The sequence below is a fragment of the Drosophila ananassae genome, chromosome 3L (genome assembly GCF_017639315.1).
Source record: "Drosophila ananassae strain 14024-0371.13 chromosome 3L, ASM1763931v2, whole genome shotgun sequence".
In the NCBI taxonomy this organism is placed as follows: domain Eukaryota; kingdom Metazoa; phylum Arthropoda; class Insecta; order Diptera; family Drosophilidae; genus Drosophila; species Drosophila ananassae.
Genome location: NC_057929.1, coordinates 1,741,873 through 1,761,674, shown reverse-complemented (window position 1 = coordinate 1,761,674; position 19,802 = coordinate 1,741,873). Strand labels below are relative to the sequence as shown.

General features: G+C 39.0%; 6 protein-coding genes across 6 annotated transcripts; 3 read left to right on the top strand and 3 right to left on the bottom strand.

Moving 5' to 3' along the window:
* Positions 1–1,603: 1,603 nt before the first annotated feature.
* On the top strand, positions 1,604–19,618 carry LOC6495208. The gene is made up of 15 exons (XM_044715284.1): positions 1,604–1,802; positions 10,660–10,769; positions 10,836–11,121; positions 11,174–11,370; positions 11,429–11,614; positions 11,667–11,907; positions 11,964–12,143; positions 12,200–12,405; positions 14,655–14,817; positions 17,169–17,375; positions 17,772–17,881; positions 17,938–18,287; positions 18,348–18,717; positions 18,777–18,951; positions 19,014–19,618. Exons 1-15 carry the CDS (start codon positions 1,637–1,639, stop codon positions 19,427–19,429), a joined length of 3,363 nt encoding a protein of 1,120 aa, XP_044571219.1. The 5' UTR covers positions 1,604–1,636; the 3' UTR covers positions 19,430–19,618.
* LOC6495439 (larval cuticle protein 1) lies at positions 2,832–3,660 on the bottom strand. Its single transcript, XM_032450742.2, has 2 exons — positions 3,404–3,660; positions 2,832–3,345 (listed from the first exon to the last, which is right to left on the bottom strand). The coding sequence occupies exons 1-2, from the start codon at positions 3,413–3,415 to the stop codon at positions 2,965–2,967; spliced, it is 393 nt and encodes a 130-aa protein (XP_032306633.1). The 5' UTR covers positions 3,416–3,660; the 3' UTR covers positions 2,832–2,964.
* On the bottom strand, positions 4,603–5,303 carry LOC6495438 (larval cuticle protein 2). Its single transcript, XM_001958813.4, has 2 exons — positions 5,162–5,303; positions 4,603–5,098 (listed from the first exon to the last, which is right to left on the bottom strand). Exons 1-2 carry the CDS (start codon positions 5,171–5,173, stop codon positions 4,724–4,726), a joined length of 387 nt encoding a protein of 128 aa, XP_001958849.1. The 5' UTR covers positions 5,174–5,303; the 3' UTR covers positions 4,603–4,723.
* On the top strand, positions 7,526–8,238 carry LOC6495206 (larval cuticle protein 3). The gene is made up of 2 exons (XM_001958812.4): positions 7,526–7,684; positions 7,750–8,238. Exons 1-2 carry the CDS (start codon positions 7,673–7,675, stop codon positions 8,074–8,076), a joined length of 339 nt encoding a protein of 112 aa, XP_001958848.1. The 5' UTR covers positions 7,526–7,672; the 3' UTR covers positions 8,077–8,238.
* LOC6495207 (larval cuticle protein 4) lies at positions 9,711–10,395 on the top strand. Its single transcript, XM_001958811.3, has 2 exons — positions 9,711–9,862; positions 9,922–10,395. Exons 1-2 carry the CDS (start codon positions 9,851–9,853, stop codon positions 10,246–10,248), a joined length of 339 nt encoding a protein of 112 aa, XP_001958847.1. The 5' UTR covers positions 9,711–9,850; the 3' UTR covers positions 10,249–10,395.
* LOC6495437 (probable cytochrome P450 4ad1) lies at positions 12,719–16,002 on the bottom strand. The gene is made up of 9 exons (XM_001958809.4): positions 15,792–16,002; positions 14,981–15,090; positions 14,621–14,900; positions 14,085–14,154; positions 13,878–14,004; positions 13,650–13,814; positions 13,353–13,593; positions 13,109–13,291; positions 12,719–13,051 (listed from the first exon to the last, which is right to left on the bottom strand). The coding sequence occupies exons 1-9, from the start codon at positions 15,955–15,957 to the stop codon at positions 12,840–12,842; spliced, it is 1,554 nt and encodes a 517-aa protein (XP_001958845.1). The 5' UTR covers positions 15,958–16,002; the 3' UTR covers positions 12,719–12,839.
* Positions 19,619–19,802: the final 184 nt, after the last annotated feature.

Below are 19,802 nucleotides of genomic sequence, written 5' to 3'. Positions count from 1 at the left end.
TGCGGTCTGTTTATGCACATTTGTGTTATATGTGGCCAATTACTAATCGAAAATTGAGTTTTTCCTGCGCCCTTTGATGGTCATTAATTCTGCCACTTGCAACCATTCGGAATTTTCGGCGGCTTCCCACATATTTCTGGCTAAAAATGCTTAGGTAATAGCGTATTTTAATGTAAGTCTTCAAAATTTATGTTTTTATCTATCAAATGGAAGTGGCAGAGATGACAAAACTGATTGTTTATAAAACTGGTAGAACATTTGGTAATTTTTTTCATTAAAAAGTGACTGAAAGTGACAACCTACCCCAACTATTGTGTCAGACTTGCAACGAGTTGCCCCCACTTACATGGGACCTGGCTTGGGGCAATTATATTCCATTCTGTGCTACTGTTTGCATTTATAAAGTTCGCACAGAAAACACAATCTGCACACGACGTCAGTCAAATGGCACTGCAATGTTGGCCAAAACCCAGAGTGTTGATTTACATCTTCCTTGCGGCTGTTTTCATTTAAATATTGGAAATGGCGACAGGAATTGACTTTCCTAAAAATAACGTTTTGATTCCATATTGGAAAGTGACAAATACAAGCAGTTTCAGCATGAAGGTTATTGCTCACTTGTGTTTCTTTAGGATGATTGTTTAATCCTCAAAACATAACACTGTGCGACAAAAAAAAAAAAAAAACGAAATACACTTGGGAAAGGAGATAGTGTAGGTTGTTAATCTGGTCGAAGAGAACTCAAAAATATTTTTTTTATATTTTTGGAACCCTCCAATTTTTATTTATTTAAAAAAAAACCGTTTTTTCGGGACTTTTTTGCGCTTAAAAATTCCTGAACGAGTTTTTTTCAACCGATTTCAAAATTTTCGGTGTTTTTCAATAGTTAAATGTTGTAGCTTTAGAAAAAAAAATATATCTTCGATTTTGTTGAACAAAAAGGACAAAACTTTTACACCTGAAACTGAAGTTTTCGACTTTTATTCGTGTTTTTCGGATTTTGATGCCAGTTTTTCGGTACAACTTACAAAAATTCGGCCATTTTTGATACATATCAATGTTGCCTCATTCATTCTGAATAAAACGAGACAAATTTCATCAAAAAATTATGAAAATTGGTGAAGTTATAACGCTTTTCCCAAAAAAAGTCAATTCAACCTTGCGTGCGCTCCGGAGTAACAGTGAATTTATTTAACTATTGAAAAACACCGAAAATTTTGAAATCGGTTGAAAAAAACTCGTTCAGGAATTTTTAAGCGCAAAAAAGTCCCGAAAAACGGTTTTTTTTAAATAAATAAAAATTGGAGGGTTCCAAAAATATAAAAAAAATATTTTTGACATCTCTTCGACCAGATTAACAACCTACACTATCTTGTTTCACAAGTGTTTTTTCACTGTCGCACCGTGTAATTGATACCCAATTTGAATTTATCTTGTGAATGGGAGGCTATTGAATTTATATTTTGTATTAAAACATTGTTGTACTGATTGGTTGTGATTAAAGCAGCTCCCGTCAGTTCAAAGATCAAATATGATTATATTATTCTATCAATTAAGCTGCCATACTCGGATAGATCACACTTAATGGACGGGCACTTTTTGAAATCAGTTTACACCGGTCGGTCGAGCAGTGAAAATGTTTGATTTTCTGTTTTCCGTCGGCATATTGGGCATTATTGTGCTTTTCGCCATTCTTTATAGGGAAAGGTATAAACGGTTAATCCAACACATCGACAAATTCAAAGGACCAAAAAAGATTCCAATTTTGGGCAATGTATTGCAACTGGGATTCACTCCAGATGGTGAGTTTTTGGTTTCGATTTTTAGAAGAAATCAGATTCAGGTTTGCAACCAGTTCTTTGTTATTGAAAAAAAAGAACAATTAAAATAATCGTATTTATCGCTTGGCGACAAATTTAAACTTTATGGGTGTCAGATTTGTAGATTCGCACTTTTGGCATTCAATTCTTCAGCATCGCAATCGGGTTTTGGCAATTTTAAGATATTTAGAAATGTTAAAGTTGGCCTCCCGTCAGGCTTTATTCGAAATCTAGGGCAGATTCAATTTATGCTGAATATTCTGAACTCGTTTTGGCAAATGAAACCGAATCTAATTCGAACAATCAGTCGACTGCATAGTCCGGTGATAGCCAGATAACATTTTTGACCTCATCAAGAAAATTATTTAGAAATAAAAAAGTTCTTATCAGCATATGCTTTATTTTTATATTTTTTATACTATTAAGATCGTAGTGTTTTCTAAGTAATGGATATTATTATAATAAGCCCACCATACTTTTAAAATAAATACTTACACCACAGACATACACACTTGTTTTTCTTACTTGGATAACTGGCTTTGAACTATCTAAGATTGTTTTGTTCTCTGTCTTATAAATAGTAAACAATTACTAAAAAGTATTATTAAGAACCTCAAGTACAAGGTGTAGACCAAGTGGGGTAAATATAATTAAGTTATTAGAACCATTTTTCCTTAATCCCCTTGGTGACTAGAAAGAGTCCGAGTGAACTACAATGTCATTGATATCTTGAAATCACTTTTAATTATATTTAATTAATTAAATTATTTCATATTGAAAAAGAATCTCCACGAAAGTTAGCCTAAGTGTTCATAGCCTTTGTTATAATTTGAACACTTAGAACACTCCCACCTGAAAGCGTGTTTTGGCCATTTGTTTGTGCACATTATTGGTTGAGTGCAACCACTTATTGTTCCAATGTGACAAAAATTCGAGTGAATCGAAAGCGAAATTGAAACTGGTTGGGCGAGTTCAGAACCGTTACAGTTGATTAAAGCCAAAGCCACTAACTTGTTACTGCCGTAAACAATTTGCATGTATTTCGAAAAACAGAATTCTTAAACAACTAGGTCGAAGGGTGTCCGGAGAACAGTCCACATTGCGATTCACATTTCAGGTAGGAGGTGGGTTTCCTGGGGCGGTCCTAGTGGTGGTAGCTGGGCTCAGGTGCTGGGGGGTGGGACTCCAACCAGGCGACGGCGCGGGCGATGGCCTCCGGGATTGGGGGTGGGGTTGGAATCCAGGCACCCTGGGGCTGGTATCCGTTCTCATCGGCCACATACTTGATGTCTACGTGCTCGCCCTCCGGGGAGATCCAGCTGAAGCTTCCGTGGATGTTGCCATGGACATCTCCGCTGGCGGCCTGCTGGATTCCGTTGCTGGTCTGCAGGCTGGAGTCGAAACCATCGGCACGGATGTCGTCCGATCGGGACTGCACCTCGGCGTGGACATCCTCGGAGCGGCCCACTCCATGGGACACTGGAGGATTGGCCAGGGCCAGTCCCAGAACGGCGCAGATCATAGCCTGAACAAAAGAAGATACTTTAGCTTTTGGAGGATTCCATGTCCTGCCTGCTACTCACAATCTTGAACATTTTGGCTGATTTCTGTCTGGTCGAGTACGAACGTTGACTGATAACTGCATCTGGCCAGTGGCTGTCTTTTTATATGATTATCCCGAGCAGCGGCTTCTTCGAAAACAAATCGATACATCTTGCACCCAATTTTCGCTTTGAGTTATGACATGACTTCTCGGAGGCGCCCGCACCCAATAAAACAAAAATGAATTAAAAACCCCCACCTGGCGACAGCGAGGCAAATGCCAAACAACGGGATAAGTACTATATATATTCATTTAATAGATGCTAAAATGAAGCACTCGCATTAATAAAGATCCGCAAACGGGTCCGAGTAGCATCCCAACATCCAAACGAGTTCACTTCTCTCCTTTAGACAAAACCCTCTCAACTTTTTGTGAGCCAAATTTTAGAGTCACCCGATTCTTCATTTCGAAATTAAAAAATTAACGACTTCTAATAACAACAAATACCTCTTAAAACTGATTTCTTGTCATACATTTTGTCATTGGGAACTCCTCAGCAATTGAGTTTCAATATGGTCTCTACAAAAACATAACAACAGGCTTTAAAAGTTTTAAAATAATGGATTTTGTTAGGGATGGTAGAATTTTTTTTTAATATTTTAAATCTTATTTCACGGTAGTAGCTTTGAATGATTCCGGTCTTAAAAAAATTGTTACATTTTGTAAAATAAACCATTGAGATAGGTACATACATAGGTAGAGTATATTGGTTCATACATTTATTGGCATGGATGTTATTTAGGATCTTATTTATCTGAAGTAGAATAAAGCCTAATTGCTAAATATTATTTAGGATCCTAAAAATATCGTGCGATTCAATAGTTTATCTTGAAACCTGAGGAATATTTTATAAAAGCTTTAAATTGTTCTTGGGGTTTTTTGCTAGAAGTTTTCCAAATTATAATACCCTTTCGTACCCCATTTGTTTGTTTTTGTATTTAGCTAACACCTGACATTATCTTCTATTATCTATTTATGAACTTTTTCTGAAAATGGTATTCCACTCATTAGCTTTAAGGCTAATGAATATCTCAGTTCGATAAGTCAGCTCTAAATGGTAATGTGCTTTATTTGCAGCTATATATATTCAACTATGCCCACATGTAATACCAATACTACAATCTTCCTTGAGAAGTAATCCATTATTGTTTTGCATGTTTTTGGAATTAAAAGAAAATGTTTTACTATTTTAAGCAAGTGCATGTATTCTTTTGAAAGTCAATAAGTACAGCTAAACAGCTAGGTGCATAGGTATCGAGAGAACAGTCCGTTGAGCGATCCGGGTCCGGAGCAGTGGAGTTTAGTAATGACGGGGGTGCTCGGGTGCTGGGGGGTGCGACTGCAGCCAGGCGACGGCACGAGCAATGGCCTCTGGGATTGGGGGTGGGGTTGGGATCCAGGCACCCTGGGGCTGGTATCCGTTCTCATCAGCGACGTACTTGATGTCCACATGCTCGCCCTCGGGGGAGATCCATCCGAAGTTGCCATGAATGTTTCCATGGACATCTCCGCTGGCGGCCTGCTGGATTCCGTTGGTGGTCTGCAGACTGGCATCGAATCCATCGGCGCGGACATCGTCCGAGCGGGAAACCACATCGGCGTGCACATCATCGCCACGGGCATGAGAGGCGGGGGAAAGGGCGGCGGCCACTCCCAGAAGGGCAAGGATCGTTACCTAGATTGGAAAAATACATTCTGTTACTTTATCCCTTCCTCAGTCATCCTGCAAGTTACTCACAAACTTGAACATTTTTGCTGATTTTTGTCTGGCCCAGAGCGAACGTTGACTGATATCTGATTCGGGTCGGTCAGAGCCTTTATATATGATTTCCAAGCCAGTCTTCAAATCAATTACCAAAAATCATCTTTTTAAAGTTATCGGGTGCACAAAACGCCCCTAATGCAGAAACCATAAATTTCACACTTGACTCTGCCATACAAATGTCAAAAAACGAGTCTTTCGATATTGAATGGATGAAGCAAAATGAAACATGCTTTCGCATATTTCGTTGTGAGAGGGCTCCGTTCTGGTTTGTGATTCTTCGCTAATCGATGACGTTTTATCTTTGACACACCTTCAGATACACATCATATTTTGACTAGTATTCCGATTGGAGCTTATAGATCTGATAAGTCCACTAGGCAACCGAAAATGTAATCTATTATTCCCAAAAATTCTATTCAATATACATTACATAGATGACACTATATATATTCTATAGTTTGTGAAATATTAATTCTTCATGTAATAAACAAGAAAGGAAAGCTAACTTCGGGCGGAGCCGTAGTTGATATACCCTTGCAGTTCAGTCGCAGTCCGCTAGGTGGCGCCACGCATCTTATATTATTAGATATATAGCGGATCGTTTATAGTCGGCCGATCCTTATAAAAATTGGCAGATCGGATTGTTTTTATCGGACAAAATAGAATCTGTACCAAATCCCATCTTTCTAACTTAAAAAACACCAAAGTTATGCCAATTTCGATCGTACTATGACAGCTATAGGATATAGTCGGCCGATCCTTATGAAATTTTGTACATAAGATATTTCCACACAAATATAATATGTGTGGAAAGTCCCAACCCTCTAACTTAAAAAACACCAAAGTTATGGCATTTCCGATCAATCAGTTATATGGCAGCTATAGGATATAGTCGACCGATCCCGGCCGTTCCGACTTATATACTACCTGCAAAGGAAAGAAGGGTGTGTGCAAAGTTTCAACTCGATAGCTCCAAAACTGAGAGACTAGTTTGCGTAGAAACCGACAGACAGACAGACAGACAGACAGACAGACAGACGGACAGACGGACAGACGGACAGACGGACATGCTCATATCAACTCAGGAGGTGATCCTGATCAAGAATATATATACTTTATAGGGTCGGAGATCTCTCCTTCACTGCGTTGCACACTTTTGACCAAAATTATAATACCCTCTGCAAGGGCATAAAAAAGGGCGCATATTTTAAATACTTGCTATAAAGTAATTAATTCACTCTCATCGGATAATAGTAAAAAAATCACTACTTCCTTTTGAACACCTACCAATATTTAAGAACCGACTGTTTAACTTAAAAATTCTTAAATGAAATAAATACCAGCTTCAAACTTTATTGAATGCTGTGTGTTTTTCTGAGCGCTTCGTATGTCTCCAAAAAATATGCTACATTTTAAACCAAATATTTCCTCCTGATCCAATTCAGGCAAATTCATTTATTGTATTTGCACGTATTTTGATCTGACGCAAGAGAACAATTAAAAATTTCTTATGAATTATTCATTGTCTAGTCAATTTGCATTGCGTTTCCGTTAAGCGCTGGTTTATTATACCCTTGCAGAGGGTATTATAATTTTGGTCAAAAGTGTGCAACGCAGTGAAGGAGACATCTCCGACCCTATAAAGTATATATATTCTTGATCAGGATCACCTCCTGAGTCGATATGAGCATGTCCGTCTGTCCGTCTGTCCGTCTGTCCGTCTGTCCGTTTCTACGCAAACTAGTCTCTCAGTTTTAAAGCTATCGAGTTGAAACTTTGCACACACCCTTCTTTCCTTTGCAGGCAGTATATAAGTCGGAACGGCCGGGATCGGTCGACTATATCCTATAGCTGCCATATAACTGATTGATCGGAAATGCCATAACTTTGGTGTTTTTTAAGTTAGAGGGTTGGGACTTTCCACACATGTTACATTTGACCAAAATATCTTGTGTACAAAATTTCATAAGGATCGGCCGACTATATCCTATAGCTGTCATGCAACGATCGGAATTGGCATAACTTTGGTGTTTTTTAAGTTAGAAAGATGGGACTTGGTACAGATTCTATTTTGGACAAAATAATCTGATTTGCCAAATTTCATAAGGATCGGCCGACTATATACGATCTTCTATATATCTAATAATATAAGATGCGTGGCGCCACCTAGCGGACTGCGACTGAACTGCAAGGGTATATCAACTTCGGCTCCGCCCGAAGTTAGCTTTCCTTTCTTGTTTTTTGGCTAAAAATCTTTCCAGCAGCTACTGAGGCTAATTTTGATCTGATTTGCATTGAGATATATTTAAAAAATTCGGCAGACGATTTTTATGGACCTCAGACTTCGAATCGCATCCATTTAATTAAATAATCATATTGCATCAGCATTATGCTGGGAAGATAGATACCTATATAAAGCCAGACTTTGGCTTCGATTGGTATCAGTCTCACAGTTCTTTAGTCTGACAGTAAAACCAAATCAACATGTTCAAGATCGTAAGTATTCAGAGGATATTTTTGGATATAACTCCCTCTAATAATGGATTATCCCGCCGCATCAGCTGCTTGTCTGTTCTCTTGCCGCCCTTGTGGCCGCCAACGCCGTTGTGGAGGTTAAGGAGCTGGTGAACGAAGTGAACCCCGACGGTTTCCAGAGCAAACTGGTCCTCGATGATGGATCCGCTTCCTCTGCCTCCGGAGATGTGCACGGAAACATTGACGGAGTCTTCGAATGGATTTCCCCCGAGGGCGTTCACGTCCGTGTGAACTACAAGGCCGATGAGAACGGATACCAGCCCCAGAGCGATCTGCTGCCCACTCCCCCGCCAATCCCTGAGGCTATCCTGAAGGCCATCGCCTACATCCAGGCCAACCCCAGCAAGAACTAAAGGAACCCTGCGAAATACCCACCATCGAATAGGAACAGCTAGTTCGAGATTGGATTACCTTCGACTGCTGCTTAAAAATTATACAATCGGAATGATTCATGTACATGAATGTTGTTGAGAAAATGTTAAATAAAATAAAACTTTGCACGCTTAAAACATAAACAAAATTGGTTTTTAATAATTATTTTTTTGGGTGAAGGAATATGTGTTTTTTGTTTTACTTTTTATTGAATACCATTTATGAATCAGAACTCTAATGCGCTTCAATCTGCATCAATCAGTAAAACACATTTCAAAAAAATTTTCGATCAAATATTCGCTAAAATCATGATGGTACTTTGAAAAATTTCGAAAAATGGGTCAAAAATTTTGTTGCCAAGTTTTGATTGTAAATGATGCTACACGGTGTTCTAAGATCGGGAAGGTATAACATTTGTGGATCTGCCAATTATTAGCCAAGATATGAAGATTTTTCCATTACAAAAAGTGAAAAATTGGATCAGCCTATTTCATATTTTTTTGTTGGCCAAAGTATAAGGTTTTTATTCAGTTTTTAGTGAATATTTCAGCTATTTCGAAACCTATATAAAAACTGAATACTAGTTATGAATTAGGACTCTAATGCGCTTTGATCTGCATCAAAGTTTAGAAAACATGGTACAAAAAAGTTTTCGATCAAATTTTCGCTAAAAATCATGATGGTACCCCTTTGAAAAATTTCGAAAAATGAGTCAAAAATTTTGTTGCCTGGTTTTGATTGTAAATGATGCTACTCGGTATTCTAAGATCGGGAAGGTGGATCTGCCAATTATTAGCCAAGATATGAAGATTTTTCCATTACAAAAAGTGAAAAATTGGATCAGCCTATTTTTTTGTTGGCCAAAGTATAAGGTTTTTATTCAGTTTTTAGTGAATATTTCAGCTATTTCGAAACCTATATAAAAACTGAATACTAGTTATGAATTAGGACTCTAATGCGTTTTGATCTGCATCAAAGTTTAGAAAACATGGTTCAAAAAAGTTTTCGATCGAATTTTCGTTAAAATCATGATGGTACCCCTTTGAAAAATTACGAAAAACGGGTCAAAAATTTTGTTTCCAGGTTTTGATTGTAAATGATTCAACTCGGAGATCTAAGATCGGGAAGGTATAACATTCGTAGATCTGCCGAGAATTAGCAGTGTTATAACTATTTTTCCTTCAAAAAAAATCTGAAATTTGGAACAAAAGAAATGCTCCTAAAAAGTATGCTAAGCTCAGAGCTGAAGAAGCAATCAAGTTAGGCCCAGTTAGCAACACCGTTTAAATTAAGCCATCTTCTCAAATTTTACCTGATGCAATGGATTGAAGGAATTTTACCAAACGGTAATCACAAAATTAATTACTATCTGTGCGGTTTGAAACAAAAATTCCTTCAGCCCTGTCCGAAATACGAAACGATTTATATGCCAGAGCCATTGAAAGCTGGTTTAACCTTTCCGACGAATCGTGGTCGGAGAATCATTCTAGAATAATTACGGTAGCAATTTGCATAGACTGGTGAAAACAAAAAGAGTGCAGCGGACGATTTTTATCACCCCGGACCCGGACCAAACATTCCCAACCTGTCCGTCTTCACCTAACGAGGCTTATGTTGGCCGAAATGTTAATTAAAAACGGGTTGCATCAGCTTTGAGCTTGATTTGGCCTGGCTGAAGCGTATAAAAAGCTTAATCGCTCCCGGATTGTCATCAGTCTCTCGAGTTCTCTAGTCGGACAATCAAAACCAGTAAAAATGTTCAAGATCGTAAGTACGATAGAGTGAGTTGGCCTGATCAAATCCCTAATCCCGGATTATCCATCTAGCTGCTTGTATGCGCCCTCGCCGCCTTGGTGGCCGCCAACGAGAATGCCGAAGTTAAGGAGCTGGTCAACGATGTGAACGCCGACGGTTTCCAGACCAAACTGGTCCTCGACAATGGATCTGCTTCCTCCGCCACCGGTGATGTCCACGGAAACATCGATGGTGTCTTCGAGTGGGTGTCCCCTGAGGGCGAGCACGTCCGTGTGAGCTACAAGGCCGACGAGAACGGATACCAGCCCCAGAGCGACCTGCTGCCCACTCCTCCCCCAGTCCCTGAGGCCATCCTGAAGGCCATCGCCTACATCCAGGCCCATCCCAGCAAGGAATAAGTACTTTCCCGGACTACCCAAATCGACCAATCTATGGGTCATCAAGTTAAATTTGACTTGCTGTCCAGTTCTTAGAATTTAAACCGCATGCAGACTATATTAGTTTGATTATCGAGTGAACCAATAAATTCGATTTTCAATAGAAAACAATTTTGTCAATTTAAATTGGAGTGGGATGGGCACTCTTGATACACTTGATTTGTTTTGGCTGGGACAATAAAATATTCTCCAGATGGCCCACGCTCTGTTCGAATGATTTTTGATTGATATTGGGCCATAAAACTTGGAAATAAACTGGTTTAGTTAGCGATACATCTAAACAGCATCAAACCAGATTTACATATTTACCTCACTGTCTGAAAATTATTATTAACGTTATTATTAAATAGAGCTTTTTTATTTAATCCATAGCCTATTTGAAAAATGTTATGAAATGGTACAAACAATTTGATTATAAGAACTTCTATGTTTGGATCGGGCCGATTCCATTTATCTTACTAGTTGAAAGTAAGTTCGTTGAGGTGAGTTTAATTTTGTCTTTACTTTTTGTATACCCTAAAAAATATATAAATTTCTCCATCAACCAGCATGTCCTTAGTAGCAATACCTTGACTTACAAAGAGGATCCGTACTACTTGATGTATCCCTGGCTGGGAAGGGGTCTGCTCACTTCCAATGGACATCAATGGTTGTTGCGCCGAAAGCTCATAACTCCTTCCTTCCATTTCAAGATCCTAAAAGAGTTTCTTCAGGTGATGAATGAAACTAGTGGCCGATTTATTGAGCTGCTTTCCAGGGAGGCAGCTGGTTCCAAAGACCAGTTGTTGGACATTCAAAATTTAGTTCCCAGACTTACCATAGACGTAATTTGCGGTGGGTCCTGCAATATTTTAGTGAATCCAAATCCTTCTTAAATTATCTGTAGAAACCGCGATGGGTACAAAGGTCAACAGCGTGGAAGGTCAGCCCTCTGAAATTGTAGAAGCCATTGGAGTTCTTTGCAATATAATTCCCGAACGAGTGCTGTCGTGCCTAAAACGTATTGAGTGGTTTTTTATGTGCACTCCCATGTATTGGCAGCAGAAAAAAGCCTTAGCCACGCTAAGGAAAAACTTTGCAAAGGTATAGAATAAAGTTATTCAAAATATATATTTCTCTAAAACTGGAGACTTTTTCACAGATCATAGAAGATCGTCGCCGACTTTTAGAGACCTTTCCGCCCATTTCAAACGATACTGAAGAAGATGAATTCACCAGCAAGCGTCCTAAAATGGCTTTTCTTGACAATCTCCTGACTGCAGATGTGGAGGGTAAGCCTTTAAGTTTCGAGGACATCTTCGAGGAAGTCTCTACCTTTATGTTTGAGGTAATATTGTCTAGAATCTTTAAAAATAAAGTTTTTCAAAATGAGTCGTTAGGGACATGACACCACTGCCACGGCTATTATTTTTGGAATCTATTGCCTGGCCTGGACACCACGAGTTCAAAAATTGGCCTACGATGAACAAAAGCTAATATTTGGCGAGGATAGCAACCGTCATCCAACTTATGATGAGCTCCAAAATATGCCCTATCTGGATTTGGTGATTAAGGAAACTCTACGTATTTTTCCGAGTGTACCATTTATATTCCGTACAGCTCCAAATGATACACATCTTTGTGGGTATAAGCTTGTTAAATTTCGTAACAAAAAAAAATAATTCGGGTTTTTTCAGTGGACAAGTTCTTGCCGAAGGGTACAGCTATGGTTATTCCTATTTTTGGCCTGGGTCATAATCCTCATAATTTCGATGAGCCGACCGAGTTCCGTCCGGAACGTTTTGCCAATACTGACAGAACCAAAGTTAATGTTTTTGATAGTGTGCCATTTAGTGCTGGAGCTAGGAATTGCATTGGTAAGAGGATAATCCAAAATGATATTTTTCTATGTTTAATAATGTCTAACCCTTAGGCCAAAAGTTTGCACTACTTGAACTGAAAGTGATCCTGTCGAAAGTATTGCGTCGTTTTCAGTTACTACCAGCTCCTTTGGCCAAACAAAATATTGCGGATATATTAAACCCTGATTATGAGCCCGGAAAACAAGAAGTTAAGATGTATGTGTCCATCACCCTAAAATCACTAACTGGAGTGCCAGTAAGACTGGTAGAGCGAAAGTGATTTAAACCAAACAGTTTCTGTCTTTTTGGATCTGGAAATGTATATATTTTGGTTGCACGTTATGCAATAAAATAAAATCAACCCGTCTCAAAATTAATTAGTAGCGAATACGCAAACATATGCTAATTAAAATGAACTATTTGCCAAGTCAACTTTGATAATTTGCACAGAAATAATGATGCGAACTATGCGAAACTGGTTTGATGTGGAGTCTAAAACGAGAACGAACAGAACATGGCAACAAATATACACTTTTACTTCTTATTATAATTGAATAAAAACAACGGGTTTCTTTGTTAAATATGTTTATTTAATTTAAAACCATATGTTTATTTAATTTTTTGTTGTTGAAGTCAAGAAAGATGGTTTTTTTCCAAACTATTTGAAAAATGAAGAGTAAAATATAGTTTTGTTTTAATTTGTTTTTGGGATTATCGTTTCTTAAGTCTTATCTGTATTCCATTCTCCGATTTAAGAGTAACTCTTATATTCAGTATTGGGTCATATTCACTTTGAGGCACACAGTCAACACGGGAATGATCATTGATGCCCGGAGGAAGACCATCAACAGCAGGCAGGATTTCATAGTTTCGCAGCAACTGTGACAAAATTGACTTCAGTTGGTACATGGCGAATTTTTCAGCTGAAATAAGAGGTATTTAATATATTTCCGTAAATTAAAATAGACTTTTCAACATACCAATACAACGTCTAGGACCTGCACTAAAGGGCACACTTTTAAAAGCCTCGATGCCCACATTTCCACTGGAATTCTCGAATCTTTCGGGACGGAAAGCGCAAGGTTCCTCAAAATATTTCTCATTGTAGCCCATAGCAATGAGGCACATAATCACAGTAGTACGCTTAGCCACCTGAGTGCCATCTACATAGAAGCAAAGATTATATATAAGGAAAGGATACAATCAACGACTAAAGAAACTCACTAATATCAATGGCTTGGCGGTTGGTTCTTGCAATCAGTGGCACTGACGGATACAAACGCAATGTCTCCCGTATAATAAGCTCCAGATAATGCATTTGATCCAGACGAGCCAAGTCCGCTTCTCCGGCTAAATCCTTGCCGAAGATTCGCTGCTGTTCCTCGAAGGCCTTCTGCTGGATTTCCGAATGTCGGGAAAGAGTGTAAAGGGTGAAGGATATGGCAGCGGCTACGGGGTCATGGCCCTAATTAAAGGAATAATATGTTAGGGACAATATGGTACAATATTGTCTTGCCTTACTGTGAATATGAATGTGGATATTTCCTCAATGATTTCGCGCTCCTTTAGAGCTCGTCCATCGAGCTTTGCCGCCAAGAGCACGTCAATAAATGGCTTATTAATATTTTGGGTATTTGTGCCACTTGCATTTTCCTTAGCCAGCTGGTGGCGACGTTGGGCGATTATCTGCAACAAGAGGCAAGTATATACTTTAAGGCTGACTCATCCGCTGAAAATTTAGAAGCTTACCCGACCCAGTTCACTTCGGAGGAGCGATAGAGCCCGGCGCTGCTTCATGTAGTATGAAGTTAGTCGAAATAGAGCATCGAACCTCTTCACAATGCTGAAGGTGCGCTCCTGCACCACATCGCATAAGCTAGAATTCGAAAAGGACATTGGGTTGTGGGTGGTGGACAGTAATCCTTGGAATCTCAGGATTATGCAAAATGAACTTACTCTTTGACGGAGCCATGCAAATCGGAGGGCTCCCCGTTCAGGGAGCTGCTGTCCAGGCCAGTGGCATTCTCTGCGAAAAACGAACGAAACGATGAAACACTTAGTTTAAAGAAGGCTAAATGAACCTGAACGAATCAAAATATTCTCTATAAATTACCGCCGGTTAACAGGGAAATTCTTCAAATCATTTCGTCCTGCCCAATATGCACCAAAGTGGGTCGGTTGTATCTTCCCCGCCGACGGGGCCAGTACCTTAACCGCGAAACTTTTCCGCCCGCACAATCTGCGGCACTTGTAGCCATTTTCTACGCTATAAATCTTATTTATAAAACGTTCATAATAAATTACAAAAAATAAACGAGCGCGAAGCCCGGAGTGCGAAACTCGGCCCCGAAAACGACATGACAAATGTGTAAAGTTTCGCTCTACTACACAGTGGAATATGTTTTCTAAAATTCGCAAAAGATTTCTTTCCTAGGTTAGCCTAGGGCATAATTTAATCTTTCAGTGCAGTCTTACCGAGCACCTCCACTCACCACACACAATATCCAGGGTACACTGGGCCACTAGCTCCTGGGCGTCGAAGATTTCCTGTGTTTCCGACAAGGAACTAAGCTTCTGGATGAATTGGCCACCCGTTCGTTGAATCACTCGGAGATATCCCTCGATGGCCGACCGTTCGAAGGCGGGGAGGTAGATCTTTTGATGCTTCAGCCACCGGGCACCGGAACTGGTAAGCAGCCCATCACCCAGCCAGGGTCGGAGGAAGGAGTACAAGTGTTCCTTGTACAGCAACGATGAACTTGACAAAATATTCTGCCAAGCAAGAGCACACAAAACACAATGTGATGAGGGTTGTGAATTGGTAGTGGGCGGGAAGGACACTCCTCACTCACCTGGATTTCCGCCGGATCACTCAGCATCATGTGGTACTGCAGGAAAACCATTGAACGGAAACCCTGGAAATCATATTTCCGGCAATATTGCAAAACCTTTTTTGGATATTCTGTGGACAAAACAGAAGTCACTTTCATTAAAAGGGACAAAGTCCAGGTTTGCTTAGCACTACAGTTTTTAATTTCGTCAAATGTATATGGTTATGGCCAATTTTGGTAATGAACATATACGGTTGTTAGCTTATTGGTGTTTGCTTTTTTTATCAGGGCTACCAGATATTACTGGAATAAGTTTGTAAAATATGAAATTTAAGGACAACAATTTAAACAGGCACAAACCGAATAAGCAACAAGAAAACTACATGGATCCGTTGAATTGGACACCCATCCGAGCGTAGAAGAAATATGGCATTATGGAAAAATATGCTGCAGCATCAATTCTTTCCCCTCCAGGCATTGTGCATTTGAAATGATTACTTTAGGCACGTGCACCCAGGGAGGAAGGAAGGGCGGCTGGTTAGAAGGAAAAACAAGACCAAAATTATTCAGCCGTGCAAAAGGAAAGCACTTGGGAAATGCAGATAGAACCTGATGAAAGTTGTAGCAAATATTACAATAAATAAGTATTGGGAATCAGACACAATTCAAATGCGCAACTCGATACCAACGGGAATTGAATGCATTGAGTTCCTTTTGTAATGGCAACCGAAGGTTTTAACGGATTCGATCAGACAAATGACATTCCATATATGTATGTACATATGTACGTGCATACGACGGCCAAGAGTTCATAAATATAGCCAGTACTTACCGGCGGGCTTAAGGCCAAATTGAAATAGATTGCCAACGAATGGATATGGCGTCGGTCCTGGTATCATTTCCATAATGCTCGCCATATGATCAATATAATTGAATATTTTCACTCCCTTGAACACCAGAATGGTGGCCAAAATAATGGCTATGGCTATCAGAAACATTTTGTTTCGTATAACTGTTCTCGTTTAATGCTCTATCCAGACTAATTTCTCTAATTCTTTGAACCAGCTATTGGGCAACCCATTTCCTACACGATAACCCCTTGATAGCTTATCAAAAATACATTTTGCATCCTTTTTTTTGTGTTTTGTGGTTGTATTGGGTTGTTATGAGTCTACCATCGATACAAATAACATTATCAAACCATAGTAGTTTATGGCTTGCTTCTGCTATTAATTGATAAATTATAATTAGCCTGAGCTACCAACCAGTTGGAGGCGATTTGACTCACTAGAACAGTGACGTGTGGGTCTAAAGGGTGGTTTAGTATCGCCAGAAGATATAGTGCCAATAAAAGATTGTTAATCGTGAAATTGATATAAAACTGTAGGTTACGGTCAAAGCTTTGAACAAAAACACTAAATTGGAAAAAACTTGAATAAAAGGGGTTTTCAATTAAATAATTTTTTTAATTATGTGTCTTATAGTTTTCCATAAAAATTTCTCAATGTTACTGATTTTTTTGAAAACTTGGAGTGTAATTCAATTATCTTGGAAATACATCACATGAATATATCTGGTCAGTTTGAATTTTTAATATTTTTTTAAGTTGCGCCTAAAGCTATTTTATTTTCAAAATATACTTCTTTAAGTGAATCTTGTAGTCAGTAGATAAAAGTATAAACTTAAAGCGGATTTAAGCGGGTCTTAGTTATGTTACTTTATTTTATACATATTCTTTAGCATAAGCAAACTTTAGACATTTTTTACTTATGTAAAATTAAACAAACCCTACTCTTTGATAAGAATTTTTACTCACTCTTAATTTTAAAAAGAGAGGCAACCAAAAACTCTCTGTTGACATGAGATACATTTTTTTTGAGCACGTTTTAGGTTTGTTTACTTCTTTAAAGTACTCATTTTTTATCTTTTATTACCAAATTTCTTATCTTAAAGTATGGAGGAAAATGCAGTAAAGCAAATAAACTTCAAAAATATGATGCTTCCATAAAAGATTCTTTTACTTTAATAGATTAAAAGACCGCTGCCTAAAAAACAAATCTCTTTAGAACTTGATTGTCAAAATGCCAAGTCATGCTGAACGCACTAAAATATATTCAGATACTTTTAAAGCGATGATATTTTGTAAGAGAGTAACAGAGAGACCACATTAAGTTGGCTGAAAGTCATGTATATAACCGGAGCTCCCCATGAAAATACTCTCATACTGCAACCCGATCCCAGCGCGTCGCGATCGAAATGTGGGTCGTGCTTATTTTGATTCTGGCTCTGCCACTTTTGGCAGCAGCGTATCTCCAGTTGACCACTTACCGTCGAAGGAAGGTTTTGAAGAAGTTCAATGGACCGAAGGGCCTGCCCCTAATTGGAAATGCCCATCAAATGGGCAAGAATCCTTCCGGTGGGTTTGTGAAAAGCCTTCTTTGGTTTCCTGAGGATACGTCCAAAATGACTCATCTCGAATAGCGTTGTGACTGATGGTATTTAAATATAAATCCGAGACAATGCTATTCTTGTAAAGTCATCTTGACCAAGCAACTTTTTCTAATCGATTCTTAATAGTGTCGGGACTAAGTTATTTTCGCTACTACACTTCAAATCAAGTACTGCAACTTCACAGATAAGAAAATGAGAACTTTGCTCACGTGTTGCGTAAAACAAATAAACTTTAAATTTGCAAAAAAAATAATTGGCGTGCTGAGAACATCGCGTGTGAAAAACAAACAATCCTACCTCTAATTTATAGATTTATATGTGAGGTGTGATTCGCATTGTAATTAGCCTCTGAAATCCACAGAAATACTCGACCAGGTCTTTGCTTGGTGGCATCAATTTGGAAAAGACAATTATGTCTTCTGGATAGGATCCTACTCCAATTTGTTGGTCACAAACCCCAAGTTCTTGGAGGTTAGCTTTTACTATATTGAAATTTTATTCGGATAATAGAGATCTTTCTTTTCTAGTATATACTCAGTAGCCAGACGTTGATCTCAAAGTCCGACATCTATGACCTTACCCATCCCTGGCTAGGACTGGGTTTGCTCACCAGCACTGGCAGCAAATGGCACAAGCACCGCAAAATGATCACCCCTGCATTCCACTTCAATATCCTGCAGGACTTCCATGAGGTGATGAACGAAAACTCAAGCAAATTTATCAAACACCTGCAAAAGGTAGCTGCCGGGGACACTATCTTTGATTTCCAGGAACAGGCCCACTATCTGACCCTGGATGTGATCTGTGATACAGCAATGGGAGTGTCCATAAATGCTATGGAGAATCGTAACTCTTCTATAGTTCAGGCTTTCAAGGAGTAAGGAAGATTCTTTAATAACTTTTTTAAAGAAAACTAATAAATTTATGGAATTTTCAGCATTTGCTACAATATTAATATGAGAGCCTTTAATCCTCTGAAGCGCAATGAGTGGCTCTATCGCCTTGCTCCTGACTACCCTGCCTACAGCCGGACTCTCAAAACACTTAGAGACTTCACCAATGAGATAATTGACAAGCGAATTGAGGCCCATAAGTCCGGTTCCGTGACAACAAGCCAAGGCGATGAATTCTCCCGTAAAAAGATGGCTTTTCTGGACACCCTTCTATCGTCCACCATCGACGGTCGTCCTTTGAACTCAACCGAGCTGTACGAGGAAGTGTCCACCTTTATGTTCGAAGGACATGACACCACAACTTCAGGAGTTTCCTTTGCAGTCTACTTGCTTTCCAGACATCCTGACGAACAGGTAAGATTATGATATATTATAAATAAAAACTCCTTACCTAAATCCATTTCTCCTTTAAGAAAAAATTGTTTGCTGAGCAATGCGAGGTAATGGGCACTTCGGAACTAAACCGGGATGCCACCTATCAGGAAATCGCTCAAATGAAGTACTTGGATCTCTACATAAAGGAGGCTCAGCGAGTGTATCCCAGTGTACCATTTATTGGTCGTTATACAGACAAAGACTACGAGATTGGTAGGATTACATGTTATATTAATTATTTATCAGTCTTTTATACCAAGCAAACTGTTTTGCAGACGGAAAACTTGTGCCCAAGGGCTCCACCCTGAATTTAGGAATCGTAATGCTTGGTTACAATGACAAAGTATTCAAGGATCCCCTGAAGTTCTCTCCCGAGCGCTTTGAACAGCAGAAGCCAGGACCCTTTGAGTATGTTCCTTTCAGTGCCGGTCCACGAAACTGTATTGGCCAAAAGTTTGCCCTACTGGAAATCAAGACAGTAGTCTCCAAAATCATCCGAAACTTTAAAGTACTCCCTGCCCTGGATGAACTTGTCTCCAAGGATGGCTATATCAGCACATCTGTAGGATTGCCTCCTGCGGAGAGGGCAAAGCGGGAGGAGCATCGTCACAAATACGATCCCATTTTGTCTGCTGTTTTGACCTTAAAGTCTGAAAATGGCTTGCATATCCGTTTGAAAGAGCGAAATTGAAAAACTCTGTTATGCCAACTCACATCTACTACGTATGAAGAAGGCTTAGGTTTTTGTTAAGCTTATTTTCGATCCCAAAACAGGTACTTGGAAAGAAATGTTCGTTCTCGTTTTTTCTCCCAAAAGAAATAATTAATAATGAAGTGTTAATTAAAAAAGTAGAACAAATAAACATTGAAATGATTTATACTTTGGACTGGATCGTTTACTATGTGTATTTAATTTATTGTGAAATTTTAATCAAGGTGAAATATGCCAAGCCGTGAAAATTGTAGCTTTTGACTCAATCATCTGGGTGCTGCCTTGATCGGCTAAAGTCTTGAGTCTTTTTGAGTGATAATGAACTGAAAGAGAGCGATTGAGACAAAGAGAA